Genomic DNA, 12418 nt, shown 5'->3' with positions numbered 1-12418 from the left:
TCTCTCTCTCTCTCTCTCACTCACATGCACCTCTCTCTCTCACTCACACATGCACCTCACTCTCTCACTCACACATGAACCTCTCTCTCTCTCTCACTCACACATGCACCTCACTCTCTCACTCACACATGCACCTCACTCTCTCACTCACACATGAACCTCACTATCTCTCTCTCTCTCTCTCACTCACACATGCACCTCTCTCTCTCTCTCTCACACACACACATTCACATAATACAAGACGTCAACGTGTACCCCTTCCAGGCAAACGCACACAGACATGCAGTCAGAGACAGTGAGAGGTGTGCCGACAAGAGAGAGAGGAAACAGCGGCTGACCTTTCTGGGCACTGTGAAGGGAATCACCTCGCACAGACCGTTGTTGTGCAGTTTGTAAAACCTGCACACACACACACACACACACACACACAACACACACACACACACGCACACACAACACACACAACACACACATACATGGAGGAGTGACATTAGCAACATATACACTGCTTTAGTTTTAGAAAACATTTGAAGTCAACTAAGCAAACTGATTTGATGATTTAACAGGTAATTCAAAAATTTTTTTTTTATATGAACAATTATTCTAACACATGAACAAGGGTAAAATAAATATAAAATATATCACATATCAATCTTTCCCTTCTTCATGATTTTTTCCAGATTTAAACACGCTCCTCTCCCTGCTTTGAATAATTACAAAAAAATATATGAAAAAAAAAGACTGGCTTTATGTTCTCTTTAGGAATAAATTTACGTCTAAGAGATATATATATATATATATATAAAAAGGGAACTTAAAAAATGAAAGTCATCTCCAATTACACTCATATCACAGTTACAGAAAATGTGCATTTCTCGTGTAAGTTAGGATGCCTGACAGCTTCAACTGATACTTTATAATTACTTATATACTAAATCTAAACTGAAATAAAGATATCACATACATGTCTGATAAGGGAAAAATATATTTCCAAAGTCTCACACACACACGCACATGCATGCACGCACACACACATGCACACACACACACACTCAAATGCATTATATATACATATATGCCCATGTGCTGGCATACACCAACACATGCACACGCAACCCCGCGCACACACATACACATATATATGCACACACACTAAAAAAACAAACAAACAAATAAACACACACCAAAAGGTAAGGCAATGTGCTGCAGCAAGTTGCTGTCAGCAGGAACAGCACCTCCATATCTTACTGTGAAAACAATGTACTGCAGCAAGTTGCTGTCAACAGGAACAGCACCTCCATATCTTACTGTGAAAACAATGTACTGCAGCAAGTTGCTGTCAACAGGAACAGCACCTCCATATCTTACTGTGAAAACAATGTACTGCAGCAAGTTGCTGTCAACAGGAACAGCACCTCCATATCTTACTGTGAAAACAATGTACTGCAGCAAGTTGCTGTCAACAGGAACAGCACCTCCATATCTTACTGTGAAAACAATGTACTGCAGCAAGTTGCTGTCAACAGGAACAGCACCTCCATATCCTACTGTGAAAACAATGTACTGCAGCAAGTTGCTGTCAACAGGAACAGCACCTCCATATCTTACTGTGAAAACAATGTACTGCAGCAAGTTGCTGTCAACAGGAACAGCACCTCCATATCCTACTGTGAAAACATCTGCTGTTAGAAACAACAGAAATTCACCACAAGCTCCTGATGACACAGCGGAAAAAGCGGAAAAGTCAACAGGGCAGTGAGATCAAAATCCGCTGTGTCTGAGTGGTGAGTGAGGTTCATAGGTCAGTGGAGTTAATAGGTCAGTGGGGGTCAATAGGGGTCAGTGAGAGGTAAGTAGGATCAATGGGAGTTCAGTGGGGGTCAATGAGAGGTCAGTGAGGGTCAATGAGGTCAGTGGGGTCAAAGGGAGGTCAGTGGGGTCAATGAGGTCAGTGGGGTCAAAGGGAGGTCAGTGAGGGTCAATGAGGTCAGCAGGGTCAATGGGAGGTCAGTGGGGGTCAACAAGTCAGAGGAAGTTAGTAGGGTTATTGGGGCTGGGGTCAGCTGGGTGTCAGTAGAGCACCAGGGTGATGGGGCGCTAGTGGGTGGTGGGGGTGAGGGGGGTAATGAGAGGTCAGTAGTTTCCAGGGAGGGGTGTCTGTGGATGGCAGGGGTCAGTGGGTCAGTGGGTGGTGGGGAGGGGGGTAATGAGAGGTCAGTAGTGTCCAGGGAGGGGTGTCTGTGGATGGCAGGGGTCAGTGGGTCAGTGGGTGGTGGGGGGGAGGGGGGTAATGAGAGGTCAGTAGTGTCCAGGGAGGGGTGTCTGTGGATGGCAGGGGTCAGTGGGTGGTGGGGGGGAGAAGGGTAATGAGAGGTCAGTAGTGTCCAGGGAGGGGTGTCTGTGGATGGCAGGGGTCAGCGGGTCAGTGGGTGGTGGGGAGGGGGGTAATGAGAGGTCAGTAGTGTCCAGGGAGGAGTGTCTGTGGATGGCAGGGGTCAGCGGGTCAGTGGGTGGTGGGGAGGGGGGTAATGAGAGGTCAGTAGTGTCCAGGGAGGGGTGTCTGTGGATGGCAGGGGTCAGCGGGTCAGTGGGTGGTGGGGAGGGGGGTAATGAGAGGTCAGTAGTGTCCAGGGAGGGGTGTCTGTGGATGGCAGGGGTCAGCGGGTCAGTGGGTGGGGGGATCAGTGGGGGTTGGGGGGAGGCCCACTCACCGTGCAATTTCACAGTGGTTGACGTTGAGGCCCCGCTTGGGCATGTATCCCATGCCACGCTGTGGGGTGTTGGAGCTGTACAGGTTGAGGAAGTGCACATAGGGCGCCTTGTCCGTCACCTCATAGAACCGTATCAAACTGTCCCCCTGCAACCACCCACCAGTGTTGTCCACCGCCTCATCATCATCATCATCATCATCACAACCATCATCATCATCAGCTTGTTAGCTGGGTGTCTAGAGTCATAAGGTCTGAGACTATTCGACCTCGTGCACAGGGAGCCATGAACAACATCCTCTGCGACGTCAGAGATTCTGTCAGGAGAGTCCGTGTCCACAGAGTTCAAAGGTACAAACTTCACTGCTTACCTCCCCTCTCCCTTCACCTGCTGACTGCACCGACACACAACTTTCACTGCTTACCTCCCCTCTCCCTTCACCTGCTGACTGCACCGACACACAACTTTGATCACTTACTGTGCACAGTCAAAGAAACGTTCACCTTGCTAAGTTACATTCAATTCTTTTCTTCTTTTTTTCCTGACCACCCCCTCCTACCCAATGCCCTCCATTATGAAATGAGGAGAGAAATGAGGTAAGTGTGGACGTGTCCAATTAACAGACATGTCAATGGTGCAGAAAGGACAGGACCACTTGACCAGATAACTGTCACAGGGAAAGGCTCCTCCTCTCTCTGCCAACTTCTTCAAGGCCAAGCCCATCAAAATACAACAGCACTGTCCAACACAAACTCATCTTTCATTTTGCACACACACGCACACACGTATGCATGCACACACACACATACACGTGCACACACACGCACACACCTACCCACACCCACACCCACAAAACTCCCTGCTCCCATACACACAAATACACACCCACACAAACACACTCACATACACACACCCACACACGCACCCACACACACACACATAACACACACACTTCAACACACATAATACACACACCAACACACATAATACACACACCAACACACACACACACACACTGAAGGAAAAGAACCAGGTGTAGATGGCCTTCACAAGGTCAGACAAAATGCTCAAGACAACAAAGCCATGCTTCGCCCTCCCCCATCCCTCTCTTAATCACCCCCAGTGGCCCCCCACCCACCCCCAGTGGCCCCCCACCCAACCCACCATCACCCCCACCCCCAGTGGCCCCCCACCCAACCCACCCTCACCCCCAGTGGCCCCCCACCCAACCCACCATCACCCCCAGTGGTCCCCCACCCAACCCACCCTCACCCCCAGTGGCCCCCCACCCAACCCACCATCACCCCCAGTGGCCCCCCACCCAACCCACCATCACCCCCACCCCCAGTGGCCCCCCACCCAACCCACCATCACCCCCACCCCCAGTGGCCCCCCACCCAACCCACCATCACCCCCACCCCCAGTGGCCCCCCACCCAACCCACCATCACCCCCCCCCAGTGGCCCCCCACCCAACCCACCCACCCCCACCTCCCCCCCAGTGGCCCCCACTCTCACCTTGCCTGCCAGGTACACCATGCTGGTGTCTGGGTCATAGAAGATGAAGATGACGCCGTTGCTGTTGTCAATCTCCTCCCTCGTCATTGGCTGGCTCAGGTTCTTCTGCACACACGTGTCACCAAACATGTCACCACACACATCACCATACACACATGTCACCAAACATGTCACCACACACATATACACGTGTCACCACACACATCACCAAACACACACGTGTCACCAAGCAAACGTGTCACCACACACATCACCAAACACACACCTGTCACCAAACATGTCACCACACACATCACCATACACACACGTGTCACCACACACATCACCATACACACACACCTGTCACCAAACATGTCACCACACACATCACCATACACACACCTGTCACCAAACATGTCACCACACACATCACCAAACACACATGTGTCACCAAACATGTCACCACACACATCACCATACACACACGTGTCACCAAACAAACATGTCACCACACACATCACCATACACACACGTGTCACCAAACATGTCACCACACACATCACCATACACACACGTGTCACCAAACAAACATGTCACCACACACATTACAACACACACGTGTCACCAAACAGGTCACCACACACATCACCAAACACACGTGTCACCAAACATGTCACCACACACATCACCAAACACACACATGTCACCAAACATGTCACCACACACATCACCATACACACACGTGTCACCAAACATGTCACCACACACATCACCATACACACACGTGTCACCAAACATGTCACCACACACATCACCAAACACACACGTGTCACCAAACAAACATGTCACCACACACATATACACGTGTCACCACACACATATACACGTGTCACCACACACATCACCAAACACACACGTGTCACCAAACAAACATGTCACCACACACATTACAACACACACACCTGTCACTGAACACGCAAGGGTTACCAAACACATGTCATCAAACACACCTGTCACTAAACACAAACACACCTGTCACTAAACACAAACACACGTGTCACCACACACATAGTGTCACCAAATATGTCACATGTTTGCCACACTTTATGTTTCTTTGGACAAACAAAACTTATTTCTGTAACCGCCTCTCCAACTGTTCAGTTACTCCACGTTAAAAAAACCCATTTACGTCAAACAAATAGTAACAGACGACAGTGTGTGTGAGTGTGTATTTTCTAATTTCTTTTTTTACAGATGTACAATCTGAATTGTTCCTATATTACTAGTATTGTTGTCTCGTTGTCTCAGTTCATGGCAGTATGAGTGCAAATGATGAGCCATTCGAGAAAATGGTCGAGAGAGGTGGGGGGAGGGGGGAGGAGAAGGAGGTAGTGGTGTGGTCTGATGGTTCAACAATTGCTGATTTTTTAAATTTTGAAATTAAAAATGAGATATAACCATCCTTTAATATATCTATAGACATTTCAACTGTGACTGACCTTATCTCGGTTGTTACCTTAGGTTTTTGTGTATATGTGACGGAGCGTAAGAGCTGCTGCATTAAGGGTATATACCAGTCGGTCTTGTCAACTGTGCATTTACAGAACCAATGAATGTGTTTTCATTACTCTCACAATGATTTTATATCTCTTTTTTGCTGTATTGTTTGTTCAATCATTTTAGTATTGGATTTGTAAAGTGCTTAGATCTTGCTCCTACTTGTATTATTAGTGCTATAAAAGAATAAATTATTATCATTATATCATTATTGTAATTACAGTCTATCAAATATCATTTCTGAGTACGACTACATAAAAATAATCTACCCCACCCCCTCCCCCTGCTATAATGAACCCACAGGTCATAACGTTATGAAATATCATCTTCTTAGTTGTAGGTCTGTCAATCAAAAGAAAAACAGTCAATGAATATGAATGCACTGCTCTACACATCAGTAATAATCATCGTGTCAGAGAATATCTTCGCCCTGCCTATGGCACGTTTTTCACATGCCCAGCTCTCTCGTTCCGTCTGACCTCTGCTCTCGTGCCACTGTCACCACGGCGAACATCAATAACATTGTAGCGTTGCTGTCAACCATGTCATGGGTTGTTTTTGTGTGTGCGTGCGTGTGTGTGTGTGTGTGTGTGTGTTTGTGTGTGTGTGGGTGTGTGTGGTGTGGGGAGGTGAGGAGGGGGGTGCCGACGACCCACCTCGTCCCACAGGGCATACTGGCGGGCACTCATCCTGGAGAAGCCAGTGGTGAGGATCTTGCCGTCCTTCAGGTAGCAGCACTGCACTGGCTTGGCTCCATCGTGCGCCTTGCTCTCCTGTCACCACACACACCCACACCTCTACATGTATATATGCATACATGCATGCACACATATGCATGCACACACACCCACACATCTACATGTATATATGCATACATGCATGCACACACACCCACACACATCTACATGCATATAAGCATACATGCATGCACACATATGCATGCACACACACCCACACACATCTACATGTATATAAGCATACATGCATGCACACATATGCATGCACACACACACACACACACACACACACATCCGTTCATTTGACTTATCCCTGCTTTTTGCTCTCCCCTACAAACTGATCATTTCCAAACCTGTGGTAAAGCACTCTTGGTTTCTACCATCTACACACCACCCATGTCTGCCAACTCACTCTGCACGTATCACATATTGGGGGGGGGGGGGGGGAGGAACAGGGAGAGAGAGTACTCATGAATGCTTCATGTAATTTGTTACATTTTCTTTCACGCCCTCAGCTGAGGTCTAGGACTGAAAATTATCTTTATTATCACGATCATGATCATCATTATCTTCATTGATACCAGGACAGTGGGGAGGGTGCTGGGGGCCAGCTGGCAGAATGGTTGATGCTCAGCTGTCAATACATGATCATCATTATCATCATTGATACCAGGACAGTGGGGAGGGGGCCAGCTGGCAGAATGGTTGATGCTCAGCTGTCAATACATGATCATCATTATCATCATTATCATCATTGATACCAGGACAGTGGGGAGGGTGCTGGGGGCCAGCTGGCAGAATGGTTGATGCTCAGCTGTCAATACATGATCATCATTATCATCATTGATACCAGGACAGTGGGGAGGGTGCTGGGGGCCAGCTGGCAGAATGGTTGATGCTCAGCTGTCAATACATGATCATCATTATCATCATTATCATCACTGATACCAGGACAGTGGGGAGGGTGCTGGGGGCCAGCTGGCAGAATGGTTGATGCTCAGCTGTCAATACATGACCATCATGATCATCATTATCATCACTGATATCAGGACAGTGGGGAGGGTGCTGGGGGCCAGCTGGCAGAATGGTTGATGCTCAGCTGTCAATACATGATCATCATTATCATCACTGATACCAGGACAGTGGGGAGGGTGCTGGGGGCCAGCTGGCAGAATGGTTGATGCTCAGAGTCCATGAGGGTGCGGGTTTCAATTCCACTTTTGCCCTTTCCCCCAATTTAGATTTTCTGGAAAATCAAACTGAGCGTCTAGTCATTTGGTTGAGATAATAAGTCATGTGTGCAGCACGCACTTGGCACACAGAAAAAAAACCATGGCACAAGAGTGTTGTGGCAACATTGTGCAGAAGAAATTCACTCTGATAGCTACACAAATATACATGGATGCTCTCAAGGCCGGACTAGGCGCACTGAGTTATGCTGCTGGTAAGTCATGAGCCTGGCAGATGTGGTGTAGCGTATATGGATTTGTCTGAACGCTGTGACACCTCCTGGAAACTGAAACTGAAAGCTGGGAACCCACCTGCAGTATGTCGCCGCTGTGGGTGTCGATGACCCTCATCATTTTGTCCTTGGCCGTGCACACCAGACGACTGCCATTGTAGTTGAACGACAGGCTCCACACCTGTCACACACACACACACACACCAGGCTGAGGATTCTTACCTCCTTTTCTTTTTCTTTTTAAACAACAAACACACCCAAAAAAAAGCAAAATAATACACTTTTTTTAAATCCAAATTTTTAATCTACAAACCTTCTTTAAGGATGAATGAAGTAAAATGAAAATGGACATGTGAAGTATGACATGTTTTGATGTGACATATACTACTCTCTCTCTCTCTGTGTGTGCTTTGGACTGTATGTCTGTCTGTATACATGTCTGTCTGTCTGGCTGTCGCACACCCACAGTGTCAGCAGAAAGATGATGAGACATGGCGCCATCCCATGCTTTAGTCAGACACATTTAGTTCATCAGGATGGTTGGTCTGTAGCTTGTAGCTCCGGAATTTGTCACGTCTCTTGCTGACAGTGGTGCTGGGTGTGAGGATCTGTTTGATGGTTGTGCACCATGTGTCAGCAGCATCATGTCCTCCCTCAATCAGGTCCTTCATCCTTCATAAAGGTCTTTAGTCACTTTTTTTTTTTTTTTTAAATAATTCAATCTATTATACAAACTGTACACATAACATCAACAATACACAGACAACATCGAGTAGCTTTAGTAGTAGGCCTCCGTCCATCAGAGTTGATCATGGGTGAACATCCTGTTCATCTTGGCAACCTGTTTGTAGAGACCAATGCAGAACGACTGTCTCTGTCACAAAGGTCGCATCTGTGAGTCGTGTCTTGTCTGCTGGAGCTATTGTGATCTTTCTGCATGTTCCTTTGTCTGCAACTGCCTTCAACAGTTTCTCTTCCTGTCTTGAGGTGCTGGTTCAGAGTACTTCTCTTCCTGTCTTGAGGTGTTGGTTCAGAGTACTTCTCTTCCTGTCTTGAGGTGTTGGTTCAGAGTACTTCTCTTCCTGTCTTGAGGGTCTCTTCCTGTCTTGAGGTGTTGGTTCAGAGTACTTCTCTTCCTGTCTTGAGGTGCTGGTTCAGAGTACTTCTCTTCCTGTCTTGAGGTGTTGGTTCAGAGTACTTCTCTTCCTGTCTTGAGGTGTTGGTTCAGGGTACTTCTCTCCCCCTGGTGTCAATGCCGAGCACCTTCACGTCCCTCTTACAGACGTCCCTATAGCACAGCTGTTGGCAGCCAGTGGTTCTCTTCCCAGATGGAGAGTAGCTTTAATTCATTTATTTAACAAATTATACAGATAACATCTAAAATGTACAGAACGAATATTAAGAGTGGTTGTGATTTATCTATTAAAGAAAATATACTGATAACATCAAAAACACATACATAACACCAAGAGTAGATACACAAAACAAAACACAACTTCGATAATCATTCACTACTGTGTGCTCTTTTTCAGAATCATGAAGACTGAGTCACAAGTTGAAAGTATTGGGCTTTGTCTTTGTTTCCAATTTGCTGAATCTCGCTGCATATAACAACTAGTACGTATCAGCATACATTTGCTACCACACATATTGAAATAGTGCATGTGTATGCAGCGCATGTGTATGATGTGTATGCTGCGCATGTGTATGATGTGTATGCTGTGCATGTGTATGATGTGTATGCTGTGCATGTGTATGATGTGTATGCTGTGCATGTGTATGATGTGTATGATGTGTATGATGTGCATGCTGCGCATGTGTATGATGTGTATGCTGCGCATGTGTATGATGTGTATGTGCATGTGTATGCTGTGCATGTGTATGATGTGTATGCTGTGTATGTGTATGATGTGTATGCTGTGCATGTGTATGATGTGTATGTGTATGATGTGTATGCTGTGCATGTGTATGTGTATGATGTGTATGTGTATGATGTGTATGATGTGTATGCTGTGCATGTGTATGATGTGTATGATGTGCATGTGTATGATGTGTATGCTGCGCATGTGTATGATGTGCATCTGTATGATGTGCATGCTGTGCATGTGTATGATGTTCATGTGTATGATGTGTATGATGTGCATGTGTATGATGTGTATGCTGCGCATGTGTATGATGTGTATGATGTGCATCTGTATGATGTGCATGCTGTGCATGTGTATGATGTGTATGCTGTGCATGTGTATGATGTGTATGCTGCGCATGTGTATGATGTGTATGATGTGCATCTGTATGATGTGCATGCTGTGCATGTGTATGATGTGTATGCTGTGCATGTGCAACCCACCTGCTCAGGAATGTCAATCTCCAGCATGGCTTCCTCAGTCCCCACGTTCCAAAAGTACATCTTATTGTCGGAACCTGCACACAACAAGCATCTTATTGTCGGAACCTGCACACAACAAGCATCTTATTGTCAGAACCTGCACACAACAAGCATCTTATTGTCAGAACCTGCACACAACAAGCATCTTATTGTCGGAACCTGCACACAACAAGCATCTGATTGTCAGAACCTGCACACAACAAGCATCTTATTGTCGGAACCTGCACACAACAAGCATCTTATTGTCGGAACCTGCACACAACAAGCATCTTATTGTCAGAACCTGCACACAACAAGCATCTTATTGTCAGAACCTGCACACAACAATCATCTGATTGTCAGAACCTGCACACAACAAGCATCTTATTGTCAGAACCTGCACACAACAAGCATCTTATTGTCAGAACCTGCACACAACAAGCATCTGTTTGTCAGAACCTGCACACAACAAGCATCTGATTGTCTCAACCAGCACACAACAATCATCTGATTGTCTCGACCTGCACACAACAAGCATCTTATTGTCGGAACCTGCACACAACAAGCATCTTATTGTCGGAACCTGCACACAATCATCTGATTGTCTCAACCTGCACATAACAATCATCTGATTGTCTCAACCTGCACAAAATCATCTGATTGTCTCAACCTGCAAACTGCAATCATCTGATTGTCTCAACCTGCACACTGCAATCATCTGATTGTCTCAACCTGCACACAGCAATCATCTGACTGTCTCAACCTACACACGGCAATAATCTGCATCAAGAGACAGTCCTTTCTTTGCCCGTTTTGGCTGGGTTACTGCTGCAGTGTTTTGCCTGGCTTCTTAAGGAGTTTTGGCTGGGTTACTGCTGCAGTGTTTTGCCTGGCTTCTTAAGGAGTTTTGGCTGGGTTACTGCTGCAGTGTTTTGCCTGGCTTCTTAAGGAGTTTTGGCTGGGTTACTGCTGCAGTGTTTTGCCTGGCTTCTTAAGGAGTTTTGGCTGGGTTACTGCTGCAGTGTTTTGCCTGGCTTCTTAATCGCTCAGCAAAATGTCAGACACAAAGCTCAAGCTATGCAATCGTGATGCACTAAAACAACCAAGACTGCTTTCCTTAGCAGATGCTCAGAAAGAATTGAAGCATACATTCGATGAAGACAGTGATGAACTTTTATTGGACAATTTGATAGAAAATAACGGGCGCAATGAGGAGACTGGCCAAGATATGACGATCAGTGAGTGACACCAACTGTACAGAGCAGACGACAGAAACGCTACTGAATCAGCAGCACACACTGTGAGCAATATTCTTGGAACTGAGCCAACGCGGTCTGATGAGAACGGGATAAACTGACCGGATCAGAAAGGGCGAAGAGGAGGGGGGTGGAGGCCGAGGGGGCGTGGCCTCACATCAAAATGTTATCACTTACAGCAGTCACAATAAATTGTGTATATGTCTCTTTTTTATTGTGGTTGTTCTTGAATAATCTGTGTGTACAAGTATTATCCTTTATTCATTTTCCTTTCAGAAAATGTATACTTTTATGGGTCTCTCTCCAATAAGAAAGCTCACAGAATTTTTTGAAAATATATACCCGTTTGTTTGTTTTTTAAAAACCCTGGCAAAAAGATTTAACTTCAATCTTATTTCCCTGGCAGCAAGAGGATTAAACCACCAATAATCATCTTCTTTTTCTTTCTTTTCTTTTTTTTTTTTTTTTAAATCTGAACAATTATTCTAACACATGAACCACAATAGAATAAAAGTAAGAACATGTCACATATCAATCTTCCCTTCTCCATCAATTTTTTCAGATTCAAACACATTCCCTGCTTTGAATTAAAAATTTTTTAAAACAAAAAAACAACAACAGACTTTGGTTTAATGTTATTTTTTTTAGGAGTGAACTTATTTCAAAGATCATCAAATTTTGGACATTCCATTACAAAATGAAATTCATCTCTAATTAGTACACTCAAATCACAGCTACTGAAAATGCACATTTCTTGTGAAATGTTACGGTGAAGCTTCAACTGGTCATTCATGATTACTACATCTAAACTGAAATAAAGATATGACATACATATA

General features: G+C 45.6%; 1 protein-coding gene across 8 annotated transcripts in view; it reads right to left on the bottom strand.

The window, feature by feature from the left end:
- LOC143288304 (coronin-1C-like) overlaps positions 1-12418 on the bottom strand; it is a 70651-nt gene that overhangs the window by 38549 nt on the left and 19684 nt on the right. For all 8 annotated transcript variants that reach the window (XR_013056067.1, XR_013056070.1, XR_013056071.1 and 5 more), the window contains 6 exons: positions 10309-10382; positions 8041-8142; positions 6419-6535; positions 4227-4331; positions 2712-2857; positions 339-399 (listed from right to left, as the gene is read on the bottom strand). Coding sequence is in view for 3 of the 8 variants with exons in the window: in XM_076596657.1 (XP_076452772.1) it covers positions 339-399; positions 2712-2857; positions 4227-4331; positions 6419-6535; positions 8041-8142; positions 10309-10382 (605 nt within the window). In the remaining 5 variants the exon portion in view is untranslated. The remainder of the gene's footprint in view (positions 1-338; positions 400-2711; positions 2858-4226; positions 4332-6418; positions 6536-8040; positions 8143-10308; positions 10383-12418) is intronic.

Source organism: Babylonia areolata, chromosome 12 (assembly GCF_041734735.1).
Source record: "Babylonia areolata isolate BAREFJ2019XMU chromosome 12, ASM4173473v1, whole genome shotgun sequence".
NCBI classification, from domain to species: domain Eukaryota; kingdom Metazoa; phylum Mollusca; class Gastropoda; order Neogastropoda; family Buccinidae; genus Babylonia; species Babylonia areolata.
This window is presented reverse-complemented; position numbering and strand designations above follow the sequence as displayed.